Source organism: Oryzias melastigma, linkage group LG5 (assembly GCF_002922805.2).
Source record: "Oryzias melastigma strain HK-1 linkage group LG5, ASM292280v2, whole genome shotgun sequence".
NCBI lineage: Eukaryota > Metazoa > Chordata > Actinopteri > Beloniformes > Adrianichthyidae > Oryzias > Oryzias melastigma.
The window spans coordinates 32460628-32478243 of NC_050516.1; the positions used below are offsets into that span (position 1 = coordinate 32460628).

Sequence of the window (17616 nt, forward strand, 5' to 3'; positions counted from 1 at the left end):
GGTCTGAAATCACATGATTCGGTCTGGAAAACAAGTAAAAGTGAAGATCTTCAGGATCAGGTTTAGGACCATTAACATAAATCATAAAGCTGTGACATCACCAATAGAAAATGTTCCAACAAAATAAAGTCAGTCGCATTTTCCGCGGTAGATGGGATCAAAGGCTCTTATTGAGGCCTCTGATTGGCCAGTAAATGACTCCAATAACTAGCCAATAAGAAAATATATTCTGGAAAAAAATAGTTTTGCAAGAACATGTTAAAAAGAGACGCCAGAGCAAGAATGGATATTCTGACAAATAGAACGACGGAGTAATAGTTGTTTATTTTTCAATAGAAGTCTATGGAATTTTGGCTATTTGGAGTTCGGGGGGGGGGGGTGATCAGTGTAGTTCTTTCTATACTGTCTATGGAGCCATTGGCCTAAATCTTTGCGTCTTTGGTTGTCATGAATGTTTTTGTTTTGTTCTGTAAAGCCATTGTAACGCTTGTTCTGTCCTAGGCATGTTTATATTAAAAGTGGGGTCATCTGGACCCCACAAGACAGCGGTCTGAACTTCTTTTTTCTTTCAAGGATTTTTAATCTTCACTGGTGTCTGTGGCAGACATAAAATCCTGTCTTCTGACATTTCTGACACCTTTGTCATGGGAGGGATCACTCATCAATATAAGGGTAGGGTCATCTGGACCCCATAAGAGAGCACAAGGTTAAAACATACCTAGAATTTGAAATATATATATAAAACGAAGGCTACTTCAGTTGTTGGTGTAAATATGTATGATGTCTCACCATTAACTTGTGCTATCTCATGGGGTCCAGATGACCCCACTCCCAACGTCAACATACCAAGGATAGCACAAGAGTTACATCGAACTGTTGGGAACATGAATCGTTGTATCCATGCCAGTATGTTTACGTTCTAAGTGTCAAACCATTTTTTGTGCTAAATTTAACCCTCATGCTCTCTTATGGGGTCCAGATGACCCCACCCTTATATCGATGAGTGATCCCTCCCATGACAAAGGTGGACATGAGTTTATGTCTGCCACAGACACCAGAGAAGATTAAAAAAAAATCCATGGAATAAAAGTTCAGCCAATTGTCTTGTTGGGGTCCAGTTGACCCCACTTTTAATGTAAACACGCCTAGGATAGCACAAGGGTTACGAGGGATTTTTAATTTATACTAGCAAACTCAAAAATGATATTTCTGAATTTTTTGTTCTTTTGTTATAGTTTTGTAAAACACAAGTCAAACATCAAACCGTGACCCCAAAAGTGAATATAGCCTTTATTGACCTTTAATCTAATTTTCGTTTGTGTTCCTGGTGTGTCTATGTCGAGTCCATTTATCACAAGAGCATGATTAAACTATTTTAACTAAATATGTGTCATTTTTCTGTCTCCTCAGGCGTTGTGTCGGTGAGTTTTGAAGAAGACGAGGAAGGGAACCTGTGTCTCATCGCCTACCCCCTCCACAGTGAATCAGGGGATCTTGAAAACAAAGACCCGTCCACAGACTGTGAGCCCAAGAGCAAGATGGTGAAGTGGACCAACAAGAAGCAGTCCCCTTTGCTCCTGGAGAATGACAACTACAGCAAGGAGCGAGCGCGGCACGGCCGTAAAGAGGAGAAGATCATGAGGTGAGGATGTCTCCTTAGCACCTCCACACTTCTCGTATGTGAGGAGAAGCCATGTCAAGCCAGAGCTCATGTTCGTCTGTGTCGTTGCAGCTATAACCGTGATGAGGTGTCTCAGCAGCAGGCTGAGGTCATGTACTTCAGCTTGGAGAAAGGCAACGTGGTGTCACAGATCAAACACAACCCCTGGAGTCTGAAATGCCACCAGCAGCAGCTGCAGAGGATGAAGGAGAATGCCAAGCACCGGAACCAATACAGTATCCTTTCACTACCAGCATTGCCCATTGACTTCAGTGGCTGTTTGTCAATCTGTGCACATGCATTTCTTTGGGCGTTTTGGTCCTTGACCCCTTCCTTTCCCAGAATTTATTCTATTGGAAAACCTGACGTGGCGTTATACCGTACCATGTGTGTTAGACTTGAAGATGGGAACGCGGCAGCATGGTGACGACGCATCGGAAGAGAAGAAAGCCAATCAGATACGCAAGTGTCAACAAAGCACATCTGCGTCGATTGGAGTGCGACTCTGCGGCATGCAGGTAAGTCTAGAGTAGGGGGATCAAATTCAGTCATTAACTAGATATATAGCATTACCTGCAATAATGCTAGTGTGAATGCTGTAAGCTGAATTTGGCCGCTGAAAATGCTGAAACTGATAGCTGAAAAGGTAGAAGTTAATAACTGAAAACGCTGAAGCTGAAAGCCAGATAAAATATTAGCTAAATGCCAAATTAGCCAAAAATAACCGGTTACCAAAACAGCTAGCATGTAGCTGAAAAAAGTAGCTAAACTTCAAAATAGCTTAAAAAACTGAACACCTAGTATCTAGCTGAAGCTGATAGCTAGCTAAAACATTAGCTAAATGCCAAATTAGCCTAAAAAAATTAAGTTAGCCAAAACAACTAGCATGTAGCTAAAGAACATAGCTAAATTCCAAGATAACCTAAAAAACTGAAAGAAATCTTAAATTAGCCATAACAGCTACCGTGTAGGCTAAATATTAGCTAAACTCCAAAATACCCTAAAAAACTGAAAAAAGTCTAAATTACCCAAAACACCTAGCATGTAGCGGAAATATTAGCTTACTCTAAAATAGCCTAAAAAAACAAAAAATAGTCTAAATTGCCAAAATAGCCAGCATGTAGCCTAAATATTAGCTAAACTCCAAAATACCCTAAAAAACTGAAAAATGCCTAAATTAACCAAAGCAGCTAGCATGTAGCGGAAATATTAGCAAAACTCCAAAATAGCCTAAAAAAGTAAATGTCAGAATAGTCCACAAAGCTAGCAGAATGCCCATTTTTATACAAGTTAGAAATGAGCTTAAGATAGAACATCGGAACATTAACAACAATAAAATCAAATGATCTTGAAGGCCGGATAGAATTACCCGGAGGGCCGGATCCGGCCCCTGGGCCCTGACTTTGACATGTGGTCTAGATCCAGCCGTTCCTCAACAAGAGTCCTTTGTGGTTTTAGAGTCTGTGGAGCTAAACTCTGATGTGGTTTTGTGTCACCCGCAGGTGTACCAGTCTGACACCGCCCAGCTGATGTTCATGAACAAGTACCACGGGCGCAAGCTCGCCCTCGCCGGCTTCAAGGAGGCGCTGTACCAGTTCTTCCACAACGGGCGCCGCCTGCGCCACGAGCTCCTGTCTCCAGTCCTGCGCAGGCTCCGGGAAATGCAAGCTGCCCTGGAGGCCTGCGAGTCCTACCGCTTCTACTCCAGCTCCCTGCTCATCATCTATGACGGGAACCCCCCCAGAGCCCCCAGCAGGCCGAGACACCGAGGGGGCGAAGACGGTGACGAAGACGACCCATCCGACGAAGAAGAAGAAGAGGAGGAAGAGGGGGCTTTTGGCGGCAGCCGTACGTCCCACGGCGCAGGAGAGCCCAGCACCCCTGAGGTGGACGTGCGCATGATTGACTTTGCCCACACCACCTGCCGGCATTACGGGGAGGACAGCGTGGTCCACGAAGGCCAGGACAGCGGCTTCATCTTCGGCCTCCAGAACCTGATCACGATCATCTCCCAGCTGGAGGATCACAGCACTGACTGAGGCAGCGGTGGAGCCGCTGTGGTTGAACCGTAGAGCAAAGGAAGAGCTCCTGGAGCTCAAACCCTGCCATACCCTCAAGAGGCTTTGGAGCCTGAAAGTGAGGTTGCTTGTCCGAACCCCTCCCGGTTTGGGCAGAGTGTGCGGTTGGTTCTGCACTCCGACTCGCCTGTTGGAAGAGACGGCTGCTTGTGCACTCCCTTGCACTTTTCTCTTTATGAAACTTGGACATTTCTTTGTTATACGTGAAAGGAGAAATGTTGCATGAGACGGACGGACGTCTCGGTAAATGTGCCACATGGCGCCACCCTCCTTTTCCCTCTGCGACAAACAAAAATCTTTATTGCCAAGTTCTCTCTGAGAGAGACGGGGAGCGGTGGAGGAGACGGACGTTTGGTTGTGGTGGTGCTTTCTTGACCTGTGATGTGTTTCTGAAGAACTTCGGGCTGCCTGTCCCCAGCAGCACAGCACAACTACCGGGGACTGAACAAGATGACCTTGGCTGGCTAGGTCAGCAGCCTTTTAGCAGCATAAGTACAGTTGGTGTTTTGTTCATGTTGCGTCTCTCATTAGTTCTTGTCTTCCTGAACACCAAGCACTTAGTTTTAAAGTGGTGGAAGAAAACCATCTCATTTTAGAAGAAGGGATTTGACTTTTTCTTTTCTTTTTTCCCACCCTTACTTCTCGACTATAAAATGGATTTGGAAATACAAAGGGGATTCTTTCTTTTTTTATCATTTAGTCACTTTTTATTATCTTGATTTTCTCCATTCCATTAAATTGACTTAAAGAAAATGAATAGCTAAGAACACTAGTAGCAAAGACTTATTTATTTAAGACTGTTTGAAAATGCGAACAAGCACATTCCATTTTACCACTTTAAAATGTTTTGTCCTGATAAAGCTGTTTTGTTTTTACAAAGCTTTTCTTTATTGCTGTTTGTTATTGGTGTCTTGAAAAAATAAAGACATTCATTGTGATAAAGTGCACTTTGTGTGTTGTTTTTCATACTCGTCATGCAGCTGAAACCAGAGCTGACAACTCTCTGAAAGATCTCAGCTTGCTATCGAAAATACATTTGCTTGCAAATGTTTTCACTTTGTACTAAAACCACAACAATAACAAAATAGTTTGTGGTTTAAATAATTGTTTCCTTATTTATGAGTACTGGTAATAAGAGTTAAAGGCAATTGCAGCTGTGAGACTCTTGGATATTTCTTTATAAGTAGCAGCTTATTTTAGATCAAAGTCATTTTATTTTATTGTTATTAATTGTCCAATGTTATCTTGAGCTTATTTCTAACTTGTATATTTTTATGGAGAGTAAAATATTGAAAGTTATTTAAGGTTTAAGTTGATTTATACTGGAATAATATTCCTGTCGTTTTATTAATTATATTTATGTTAAAAAGTTACAGTTTTAAAGTTTTAAAAGTTGGCATTCTGCTAGCTTTTTTGACTATTTTGACATTTACTAAGCTTTCTAAGGCTAATTTGGTTTAGCTAATATTTTAGATACATGCTAGTTGTTTTGGCTAAATTAGGCTTTTTTTCCTGTTTTTAATTCTATTTTGAAGTTTACTTGTTTTTTTTCAGATACGTACTAGCTTTTTTGACTAACCTAATTTTTAGTTTTTATGCCAATTTGGCATTTAATTAATATTTTAGTTGTCTATTAGCATCACTATTTTCAGCCATTAGCACTAGCATCTTCAGCAGCCAAATTCAGTTTACACCATTCACACTAGCATTGTCACAGGTAATGCTATATATCTAGTTCATAATTATGTTAAAAAGTTACGTTTTGAAGTTTTAATAATGTAGTTGTAGTGTTCAATAAATGTTTATCCTGTTCAGCCCGCGACTAAGGTGTGTTTTGGATTTTGGCCCCTTGTGCGTTTGAGTTTTTCACTCCTGTTTCAGATGAAGTTAATGTCTATCATAAAAACGTATTTACGCTCATCAATTTAATATCTCTTTTCTCCAAGTATCAGGTATGCACAAATATTGTTTGAAAAACAACCAACAACCAAAAAACATTTGGCTTAAATTGGAATGAGGCCGAAAAGTAGCGCGAGAATTTTGACCCGTTTTGCTTGCCGTACCCAATCTACGTACATTGCGATCTAGCGCCGATCTGCAATTTGCCGCGGCCGTAAAGAAGCTTCATCGGCCAGAATCTTCACCACATCTGCGTTACTCTGACATTTAAACGCTGAACACCCGGAACAGCACGAGGAAAACGAAAAAAGACGGCTAAAAGGGAGGCTAGCAGTGTTAGCAGCACCCGTATGTTTTATGTCTATGGCGGCACTTCTGTGTTCGACGTGTGTGTAAAGATGAAAAAAAATCGCCCCAGAGTAAACAATGACGAAAAAGGTAATGGAATGAATTTCTATGTTGGGATGTCTACAGCAGGTCAGCAATCAGCACACATTTCTTAAGCACTTCATTTTGGGTTTGACAAATTAAGCACAGTTGTTAGAGTTTAGTCTGTAAAACAACATTAAGATATGTCAGATGTCATGGTCTCCTTTTTACTTTGAAGCTGATTTTTTTTCTGAATTCCCTGAAATAATTGTATATGGTTACATGCAGACACTTTAACGATGATAATATTCTGTTAGAACCCAGCCAGCAAGGCCAAGTGGGCCCCATATGGTTTAAAAGTGGGCAGAAAATGTGGACCTAGTTGGGTTTGTCCACAGTTTCTGTGGTGACCTCACCTGTGTTTGCCCACATTAGCTTCAGTAGACACTCAGTGGGTAGGCACGCTACGCTAGCCAGCTGTCCAGTGGACAGTGGAGCTCCCTTGCTCGCTACAGCGGTCCTCACTAGCTCACTACATGGGAGGTCACTAGCTTGATACAACAGAGCTTGATACAATGTAGCTTGTTAGCTCAATACAGTGGAGCTCGCTACAGAGTAGCTCACTAGCTCAGTACAGATGAGCTCGCTAGCATGCGACAGTGGAATTGGCTAACTTGCTACAGGGGAGGTCGCTAGTTAAAACAACAGATCTCGCTAGCTTGAAACAACAGAGCTCACTAGCTTGACACAATGGAGCTTGCTAGCTTGATATAGTGGAGTTTTCTAGCTCGCTACAGCGGAGCTCACTAGCTTACCAGTCGCCACCGAGGAGCTGACTAGCATGCTACAGTGAAGCTCGCTACAACGATATAGTTGCTAGCTCGATATTGTGGAGTTTGCTAGCTCGCTATGGATTAGCTAGCTAGCAAGCTGCAGTAGAGCTCACTAGCTTGATACAGCAAAGCTAGCTACAGTGAAGCTTGCTAGCACGTTACACTATCCACCGGGCGGCTGGCTAGCGTAGGGCAGGGATAGCCAGTTTTATTTAGTCTGTTTAGTCTTTAGCTGTTTTAATATTTTATGATTAATTTTCTGCATCTGTAAAATTACTAGCATGAAGCCCAATAAGGCAAATTTTCTTTGTGATATTGGGCTATAAATAAAATGGCTATTACTACTATATTTAAACTCAATAATCTCATTTGACATTCTGTCACTATTCAGTATTCGGCCAAGAGTTTTATTTTTTTCTTTAGCTTCGGCCAAAAATGTTCCCTTCGGCGCATCCCTACCACGTACACTAGTTAGGTGACATAACAACCATGAGAAAGCTGTTGCTTTCTAAGAAGTCCACATTTAACCATTATCCAGCCGATTACCTGATAATCCGGTCTGGCCTGCTCCTTTGACACTTTCTCTTTGACTACCACAGAAGAAGTAACCATGGAACAAACTATTTTAAATATCTGTGTTAGTAAATAACTGCTTCATTACGTCAGCATTTGGCAATAAGGTGTTGCAATTTAACACAAACTACATTCTTAGTGATTCATTTCAACAACAATTTATAATTTATGGTTGTTGACACAATTCATAGTCTGTATTTTTGTTCATTCTGAGCGATCCGATTCACTAAATACCTGCTACTTAACAGTGCAGGTGAAGTTTTCCAGATTCCTTGAATGTCTTCAAGATAATAAATTAAACATGTTTACAAACAAACAAGAAAACAAGAATGAATGTTAAATCCATTCACATTTTAGTTTGATTGAGTTGTTGTTTTTCCACATTGGAATAACGAATCATTAGAACATTCTACCACTCTCTATGGTCACGTCTTTACTTCTCTGAGTTTACACAACGTTCTAGAATCAAACCAAGTATGTCTAAATATCTTCTGCTGCTCTTTATCTCAGGATATTCCTCTGAGAAGAAAGACAACGCCACTCCAAACAGACCAGGTCAGGGAAGGCTCCTGCAGCTTTAAGACTATTTGTCGTGCTTTGATTGGGTCATAACCTTAACGTATGTGTGTAATAAACTGGAGCCGCCCTGTTTTATACCACCGTCTGTTTAGATGCTGTCAGAGAAAACAATGTCAGCAGCTTTGGAACCAGAACCCTGAGATAAACACGCCAGCATTCAGGAGTGGAAATAGAACCATTGAAACAAGACACGTGCGACACACTGTAGGTCACGGATCAACCACAAAACTCAGACCTTCTACAGCAGAAGAAACACCAAATCCACTTCACAAGTGTTAAAATCTATTCATGACAAGCATGGACATTTTACTCTGTTATTATTGAAGCTAATAGAAGTGAAATTAACGAAATGTTTACATTTTTATGCTAAAAACTTGAAAAAATCTTCCTCTGTGCTTTCAATGTTACTGAAGAGAAACAAAGTGGAAACCTCACCCCGCACCATGCGTCAGCACAGTCACAAAGTTCAATATTAAGGGGTTTAAGTAGGAGCTTTGGCCCGCTTCCCGTTCAGCTGTGACATCGGTGACTGATCTGGATCAGAGCAGAGTACAGTTTCAGATTGGACCCTGAAACATGCGGAAAAGCCTTCGTAGTTCCATAGCGCTGAGCCGGAAGTTTTAGGAGCGCTTAGGAATCTTAAGACTTTAAACAGAGATTGTTTGAAAAACTTGATTTACACGCAAATACAACAACCCAAACTTGTTGAAATGGTCAAAAATGAGGGTAAAAACACGAACTTTGGCGTTGAGACAAACAACTGTGGAAAACGTTTGCAAAACTTTTCAGTCGAGTCGTTCAGCTGCTTCCAACATGAAGGGATCTGTGGCAGAAGAACAAACCCTGGAAAGCCTTAAAGTGGGACAATGTTCCAACTTTGCATGACGTCCAAGATGCAAAACAAGTAAATGAACATAAATATTTTATTTAGAACTACTTTGAAGACCAGCTGGTTTGTGTTGTTGGTTGTCAGAGACTTTAGTCTGACGTTTTCTATCACACATCAGTGTTTAGCCCACATCTAGCTAACGACTGAGCCTGCTTTTGCAACAGCGATGCATTGCTGTGGCAATAAGTCTGATATTTTTAACATATTTGAACCGCAAAGTGTGAGAGGTTACAGTTCCCAAACAAAACATGAATCCAACCCAAGAAGGGACTTCACTAACTAAAACTAAAACAAGGAAGTTTTTAAAGTCCCCCATGACCATTTTTAATTGATTAAAAAAAATGTTCCCGCTAGTGTTTTATTTATGATTATGATGTTTTTAACCAGAATTCCAAAACCTAAATGTCTTAAAAAGACATTTTTCACGTTGATCTGAAGCCTCTGTTTCCAAAATCTCCACTGAGGGGGCGTGGCTTTTGGAGCTCCGCCCCTGATCCCCTCCGTCTGATTCTGATAGGTCTGTGTCTTGCTAGCACAAATCTTCATAAAAACGTCCATCAATCTGGGTAACGTCCAGCCATGACACGCTAGGAACAGATGAACGTTTAGTGCATGTGCAGCAGAGCTGTTGATGGAAAGAAGATCATTCATTCAAACAGAGTCTGTCCAAGACAGTTTGACAGATTTAAAAGGAGAAATACTACATTTGTTCTCTTTCAAAAGAAGAATACCACACATGCATGTTAAAAAACTCAAAAAACAGGATTTTCATCAGATGGGGACTTTAAAAGTCAACATTTAAATCACGTTTTGTTTATTCCCTTTACATCCTTATTTCTAACATGTTCTTCCTGGTGCCGTCTTAATCTTTTCCAGTCACTAATTGCTTTTAGTTCCTGTTTGTTTACAACTCTCAGTTTTACTTGATGATCTTTTGTTTCGACGCTCCTGTTCTCAGTTTATTTTTCCTCAAGAGTTTCAACTTTAGCTTATAGACCACAAATTAAAGCAAAGAAACAAACAAATTCTGCACATTTAGAATTATTTGAATTCTAAAGGGTGATGTAAAGGTTTCAAAGAGTTACAGAAACAATCACTGGTCTGCGTGTCACAACGGGAAACATACTCATAAACAAGTTAAAATAGCAACATGGAACCATTTGTGGGGCCCACAGATGTTACATATCCAAATATAAATACCCCAAGTCCTTTTTTTAGTACGTGAAGAGTTAAATACACTCAGGGTCATTGTGGATTGGACAGAGTTCATGTTACAGGCTCAGGAAGGGTCCAGTCCAACCTGCTAATGCTCACAACCTGGTAAGAGTTTCTAGAGAAAGCGATAGCTAAGAATCAAGAGAAGTAGTTTCAGGGCTGGTTATAGGTTTCCAAATGTCCTCTCTGTGGGACCATAAAGGCGTTATCTTATCACCTCCTATGTTTTTCTCTGAAAGATAGAAGGCGTGACAGGCGAGCCAGTCAAATCATTTCCATGTATGCAGGTGTCGTGATGTCAGGCTGTTATGCAACCACGCCAGAAGAAGAGCTAAAATGTCAATCACTCCTGTGAGAGTAACAACATTGTACGTAACTCCGTACTCTGATAGCTGACAGCTTTATCTGCTGTTTTAGCCTGAGACTTTCTGATTGTATATCATGTTATGCCTGATAAGTATAAAACAAACACTAAAGCACAATGATGACACAGTGGTGTAGTGTGTCTCACCATGGTTCAAACCCTGGCATGGTCCTTTCCTGTGTTCTCCCCACTCATGTGTGGGTCTTCAAAGTCCAAGAAATGTCCGGTGTGCTTCATAGTTTAGGTGTTTGTCTCAATTTTTGCCCTGCAACAAACTAATTTAATAAAAATCTTTAATTAAATCAAATTTTTCCGAGGATGGATGGAAGTTTGATTGGTGTTGTGTGACTGAGAGCTTTCTGTAGTTTCTGCTCACTTCCTGCAAATGTTGAACTTTAAATTCACATGCAAATCCTGCATGCAACACCACTGAAACCTTCCTCTGTGAAGCCTCTCTGATCAAAGGATCGGTTCTCCTCCTTCATTTTCATTTTCCAGGCAATGTTGAAGTGAGCTGTTGAAACAAGACGCATATAAACGTAATCAAATTCCATCCGTATAAATGGACTGTTCTTTCTAAGTAGAGCAGCAGATCGCATCAGAGATACTGAATGTTCAGGACTAATCATTCAAATATGACGGGACTAAAATAATCCTCTTGAAATGTCTGTATAGGTTGTGTCGAATGGAGTCGATGTGTTAGAACTCAAGCATTCCTTCTTACTAACTCAAGAGAAACACAGAAAAGGACAATGGGACGCCAACTGTGACAAAGACAAGAACCAAAAGTAGAACTTTAGGGTCCAAAAATAACCCAGAGGTGGAGAGGGTAACTAGTACAGTGACTGGTCTAGAATAATCTGGATTATGGTTGATGACTGCAGTGAAGACAGATCTGATTACTTGCTGGTTCTCCACTATCCCTGGTTTAAAAAAATAAATAAAAAAGTGGTGCCGTTGCTGGTTAAAGACCCACTTTGATCATCTTTTGATCTATTTTCAAAGTGTTCCCAGTGCTCTTTTAATTATGATTACTATTGCTTTTTTAGACTTTTTTGTAGTGAAGAGGGAGCTGAGTCAGAAAGCAAAGCTCTCAATTTACCGGTCGATCTTCGTTCCAGTACTCTCCTACAGTCATGAGTTCTGGGTCGTGACTGAAAGAACGAGATCCCGACTACAAGCGGCTGAAATGAGTTTCCTCCGGAGGGTGGCTGGGCGCTCCCTTAGAGATAGGGTGAGGAGCTCAGTCACCTGGAGAGAGCTCGGAGTAGAGCCGCTTCTCCTCTGCATCCAGAGGAACCAGGTGAGGTGGCTCGGGCATCTGGTCCGGATGCCTCCTGGACGCCTCCCTGGTGAGGTGTCCTGGGCATGTCCCACTGGATTGAGGCTCCGGGGAAGACCCAGGACACACTGGAGAGACTACGTCTCTCGGCTGGTCTGGGAACGTCTCGGGGTACCCCCAGAGGAGCTGGAGGAAGTGGCCGGGGAGAGGGAAGTCTGGGAATCTTTGCTTAGACTGCTGCCCCCACGACCTGGTCCGGATGAAGCGGAGGTAGATGGATGGATGGAGTTGTGGGCGTAACTGTTGGTGTGGAAGTAAGCCTCCACTGATATCCCATCATCCTTTTGTTTACACACTCTCCTGCTAGCTTACACACCCAACCTAACATTAGCGGTGTAACAAAAATGGGGAGCGATATTGGAGCTATCCAGATTCCAGCTCAGACGAGAAAACAAAGATGTTCCTGGACCTATTTGTCTGCAGGTGGATGCATCAGAAGGAGCAGAGCAGGAAGCTTGTGGCCCGCCATCTGCAGCACCGACATCCCAGCTACAAGCTTTTTCAAATGACATGTTTTTTTCAGCTTTTGATTCCCAACAATTTGACCAAAGATTTCCTCAGAAAAGCAATTTTAATTTTATTTTTCGTTATAAATGTCGTCCATAACCCAAAAGATGCCACAAGAATATTTCAGTGGAGCAGGTCTATAAAACTCAATCACAGATTATTTCATACCTGCTGGGACATCAGTTTGTCCCTCTCTTAAGTTGAGAGAGGGGAGAATGTTAGAGTTCAGATTACAGTCATTAGCTGACTTCAGTATGTACTTTTGGTCACAATGATGTCACTTTCAATGACTGTAATTCAGAATATCCTTCCATCTTCCTACCCTGTTTGGGCCTGTGCAGGGACAGGGATGTTGCTGGAGCCTATCTCAACTTCATCCAGTCCATCGCGGGGCCACACACTCTCATTTCTGAGAAACCCTTTTCTAACTTATGAGCATTTGTTTGGACAGTTGGAGGAAGTTCCAGAGGAAACCCACACAGACACAAGGAGGACATGCAGACTCCACACAGAGAAGAATGCCGCTGGGATCTGAACCTTCATGCTGTGAGGCGACAGAGCTAACGGTCACACCACCACGCACCAGTACTTCAGAAAATGGTCGGCGTTTTGTGACCTACAAGTTTACAGAACAGGTGGGTCGAAGTTGAGACAAAGGTTGGTTTCTTTGTTCCTTCTTCGAATCTTTGCTTTGTGGGAGTTTGTAAAACTGTTCTCATCTCAGATGCTTTTTTCAGTTTTCCAACAGTTTCTAATTCCTTTATATTTTCTTCCAGAAAAAGAAACCCCACATCTTCACACGGTTCAGATTGCAGCTTTGCCTGATGTTTATGTTAGAACTAGAGGTATCAGGTAACCTCGGGTCGGGTTACATAAGACACTGAGGCTGAACCAACCACAGCTGTTACAAACAGATTAACAGGGCAACCCAGTCCCTTCCTGCTCTGTTTCAATGGTTCTGTTATTCTCAAAGCTCTAAGAGATGAAACATTCTGTTTCTGTTCAACTTTCAATGGGTTCAGGTGTTCCCTCCTTAATTAGGCTTAAAACCCAACCGAATTCTCGGAAAGTTTGAAAAGCATTGTTCCAAAAAATTGATAAGTTTGAAGTTTTCCATCTGACATTTACGTGACAAACATTGCAAAAAATGTCAGGGCTTTGTAGAAACATTTAATTCTATTCACATAGCCCAATATCACTAAACAATGGCCTCACTGGGCTTCACGCCGGTAATTTTACAGAAGCAGAAGGTTACTCATTAAATATAAATAACAGCTAATAACTAAACAGACTAAATAAAACTGGTTATCCCTGCCCTTGGACCCTCCCTCCTTAAAAACCCAATTCAGGAAAAAAGGAAGAAACCTCAAGGATGTCCGCATGAAAAGATCCTCTCCCCGAATGGACAGGAAATTTACCAGGACTGTTAAAGAAGAATTAGCTTATCTAACTCTACAACTACAAATTTGAATAGAGTTCAGCCAGATAGGACTGGGGGACAGGCTGTGGTGAGCTCCATGGCCAAGATGAGCCAGGGGCGTGGTCCACAGCCGAGACGAGCCAGGGGCGTGGTCCACGGCCAAGACAAGCCAGGGGCGTGGTCCACAGCCAAGACAAGCCAGGGGCGTGGTCCACGGCCAAGACGAGCCAGGGGTGTGGTCCACGGCCAAGACGAGCCAGGGGCATGGTCCACGGCCAAGACGAGCCAGGGGCGTGGTCCACAGCCAAGACAAGCCAGGGGCGTGGTCCACGGACAAGATGAGCCAGGGGCGTGGTCCATGGCCAAGAATAGAAGCACAGGCAATTCACTTGGAAACTGAAATCTCTCCTGCTACCCCAGAGGGGAGTGGGAAAGGGGAATAATATATGAATCACACTGCACCAAACAGAAGCACGGAGAACGTAATATAATAAGTAATAAAGAGGAGAGGTGAAGTAAATGAGAATAGAGAATAGAACCCCAGAGCTGATGTGGATACTAACGATGATAAAAAAAAATCTGAAATTATTAGTGTATCAATTCTAATCTAGATCCATGAGAGCTACAGCAGAGGGAACCGACCGCTAGGACCTGGTTTATCAAGCCAACTTCCCTCTGCTGAAGTCAAAGCACCTCTGTGTGCTACTTACTGGCAGGACTCGCTGTTTTGAATTTCTATCTTCCTTCATTTGTTTAGAAATCAAACAAGGGAAGCCTACTATTCAAATAAAGACTGGTGTTAAAAATGAAAGTAAAACAGAACCGACCTTCATAACGCCATATTAAACACAATCTGCTTTTAAACCTTATTACTGATCCTGCCCTAAAGTTTGAGAAATCCTCTAATGCTGCAGGAGAAACAGCATGCTTCCTTGATCTATTGATGCATATGTTACTTGAGGCTTTGAGTTCAGAACATGCCGTTCTTCTGGTTCCCCTACAGAGACAATTCAATTCAACGCTAACAGCCCATGTGATCCGTGTGGTTGTTTCTCAGATGTGATGGAAACTTCAGAGCGAAGCCTCATGTACACAGTTTTAAAAAGACTTGCAGACCGTTTTAGAAAGCAGTGGAGGGTCAGACAAAGAGTGGCCTCGAATCACCTGCCTTGGTTGACCATCATCAGACTGCAGGGCTATTCCGAGGCAGCGGTAAAAATGGGAAAGGGGGGAACTCACCCCGCTACGCTGCATGGTGATCGTGTGACTCTTTGCTCTCACCGACACATATAGTTATGCACTTCCACTCGCACGCTCACCCTTTCCAGAACCTCATGTACGTCTGAAGGGAGCAGGGCGTGAGAACATGGACATGCTGGGAGAGTAAACACTGGAGAAGGCCCTGATGACTGATTCCTCAGTAAATGACTGTAGTTTGTGTATTTGACCTGTTTGATCATCAACAAACTACAACCACTAAGTAACAAAGAAACAGCTTTAATTAATGACAAATGAGGGCTTCACACTAATGGAGGAACTGTGTACAGATAATGAGGACTGATCATCCCCTCCACCCTTGTGTTCCAACAGGAAGTACCTGCTGGTCCCAGAAAGCCATTTTCATTTTGATTTTCTTTATCTCGTTGTTAGAAACTGACCAATCAGACGCCTCAATAAGAGGCATTTGATTGACAGATTCTCGGACCAATCAATTCTTGCTGACATTGTCTGGTCCCAAAATGGCAAAATCAGACGATGTCCGTACAGCGGAAAAATGTCGACTGAATGAACTTCATTGGAACATGTGGTTAGAGCCTTATGTCCATCTCTATTCATGTCAATAGTGCCGAGTCCTGATTTTAAAGATGTGAGGAGTGGACTGCAAAAACTGAACATAAATAAAGAAAAAATTCTTATTTTCTGTCTTTAAAAAATTATATTTTCAAGAAAGTTTTTCCATAGCAAAATAATATTAGTTTGAGAAAACACGTTTTAGAGATTAGAATTCTTCTCTTAAAATAAAAGTTCTTGGTGGGACGGTTTTCCTTTGACTCTATTGGCAGATTTTTTTTGGCTGATTTAAAGTCATTGTGCTTCTCTTTGAGTTTTCAACCTAACAGAAATAGAAAATAGGTTTTAAATATGAAGGACAGTATTGTTCTAAGCTTTTATGTGGATGGTCCTAGTGAACATTCTGTTAGTTGTTAGAAAACGTTTATTATGAGGATTTTGCTGTATTTCCCACCAACTGAGTGGTCGGAAAGTTCTCAGAAAACAGAGTCCTGAACGTTCTCTGAAAGATTGTGTTTCTCTTCTTCCAGCTGTGTGAGAAACACGTCAGCCAAAGTGATGCTCTAGAGGACAGACGCTGCTGTTACACTGACTGCTAACCCGTCCTCTCTATTCTCAGTGGCTTTCAGTTCTTAATGAAATATCAGATAATAAATAATAGATAAGTATATACACCCACTCATAACTAAAGTCAGTCATTCAGAAGAATCTCTATTTGACAGAACAATAAACATGTTTGAGATTAAGCTGAAGTTTATTTAGGTTTAAGCCCCAGATATTCATGTGGGGGTGAGAATCTGTCTTCTTTACACCTCAGCCTGTTTACTCTTCTGACCTCTACAGCGATATTTGTTGGCCACTGCTGCTCTCCAGTGGAGAAATGCTGATGGATAAAAAGTAAATAATACAGGAATTCCCTTGTCATGTACAATACGCTTATATATAAGAATTTAAGGCAGATCAAATGATTTATTCATTTGCCTCTAGCTTCATTTTTATTGTAGACATTTTCTTTTTTTGTTTTATTTGTTATTTTTACTCTAATCATATTGAACAATCAGTTTTGGCTAACAAAAGATATGAATCCAAAACTAGAAATGGGTTAGAATATATATATACATTCAAATTACCCATAATTCAAGTAGTTTGAATAATTATGAGTTGGAACTTTCATCTTTTATAATTTCTATCACAGACATTGCATTGACAGTTAAATCAGTGGACATATCAACCCCTCCCCTCCCGTGTTCCAAACAGGAAGTACCTGCTGGTTTCAAGAAGCCAAAGTTTCATAGACTTCCATTGAGAAATAGACAGTTATTTCTCTTTCATTTTATTAGTCAGAATAACCATTCATGCTTTGATACATTCTTCTTAACATAGTCTATCTGATTGTCATTTTTAAAATATATTTTTTTCTTTATCACAAGTTATTCAAATCATAAACTGACCAATCAGATCCCTCAGTAAACGCATGTGGTGCCCACTAGCCCCGCCTCCAAGGTTTGATTGACAGCTTCTCACGAGCTACTTTCAGTGGAAGGGGTGTGGTCTTTGAACAAGCTCACTCATGATTGGCGACAGTAGTTCCTCTAAAAGCGTGACTCGGACCGACCCGGACCAATCACTGTTGACAGGTTACAAAATGGCGGCAGACGATCAGGAAGTGACCGCTTTGGCCTGATATCGCTAGAAGCCTTTTGCTTCACATTTTGGTTACTTATTGTTTTCTTGTAAATAAATGTGTTATCTTACACCATTTCTAAGTTCAATTTTACGCTATATCCCAGATCCCCTCAGACCAAAAAGTTTGTGTTTGTGCTAAAATGTGTGGAGAGAAAGAAAAACTAATCTTTTGTATGTACTGTACCAAATTGTAAATGTTTGAAAGCTAACCACGAATCACAACTGACTTCATAAAATCATGGTATAAATCGAATCCAAACCCACTTCATCCCTGTTGGGATCATGGAGGTTTCTGGATCCAGTTGCAGCAGGATAAACTCTAAATGGGTCAACAGGTCACCAGCGTATTGCGGAGCCACACAACCACACATGTGGTACCTTGGGAAAGTGATACACCATTTAACCTGTGAA

General features: G+C 41.5%; 1 protein-coding gene across 1 annotated transcript in view; it reads left to right on the forward strand.

Moving 5' to 3' along the window:
* ip6k2b (inositol hexakisphosphate kinase 2b) overlaps positions 1 to 4685 on the forward strand; it is a gene marked incomplete at its 5' end in the record, with an annotated part of 7142 nt that extends 2457 nt beyond the window's left edge. Inside the window, 4 exon segments of the mRNA XM_024270512.1 lie at positions 1411 to 1642; positions 1733 to 1896; positions 2003 to 2178; positions 3163 to 4685. Coding sequence (XP_024126280.1) covers positions 1411 to 1642; positions 1733 to 1896; positions 2003 to 2178; positions 3163 to 3699 — 1109 coding nt within the window.
* Between the last annotated feature and the right edge of the window lie 12931 nt (positions 4686 to 17616).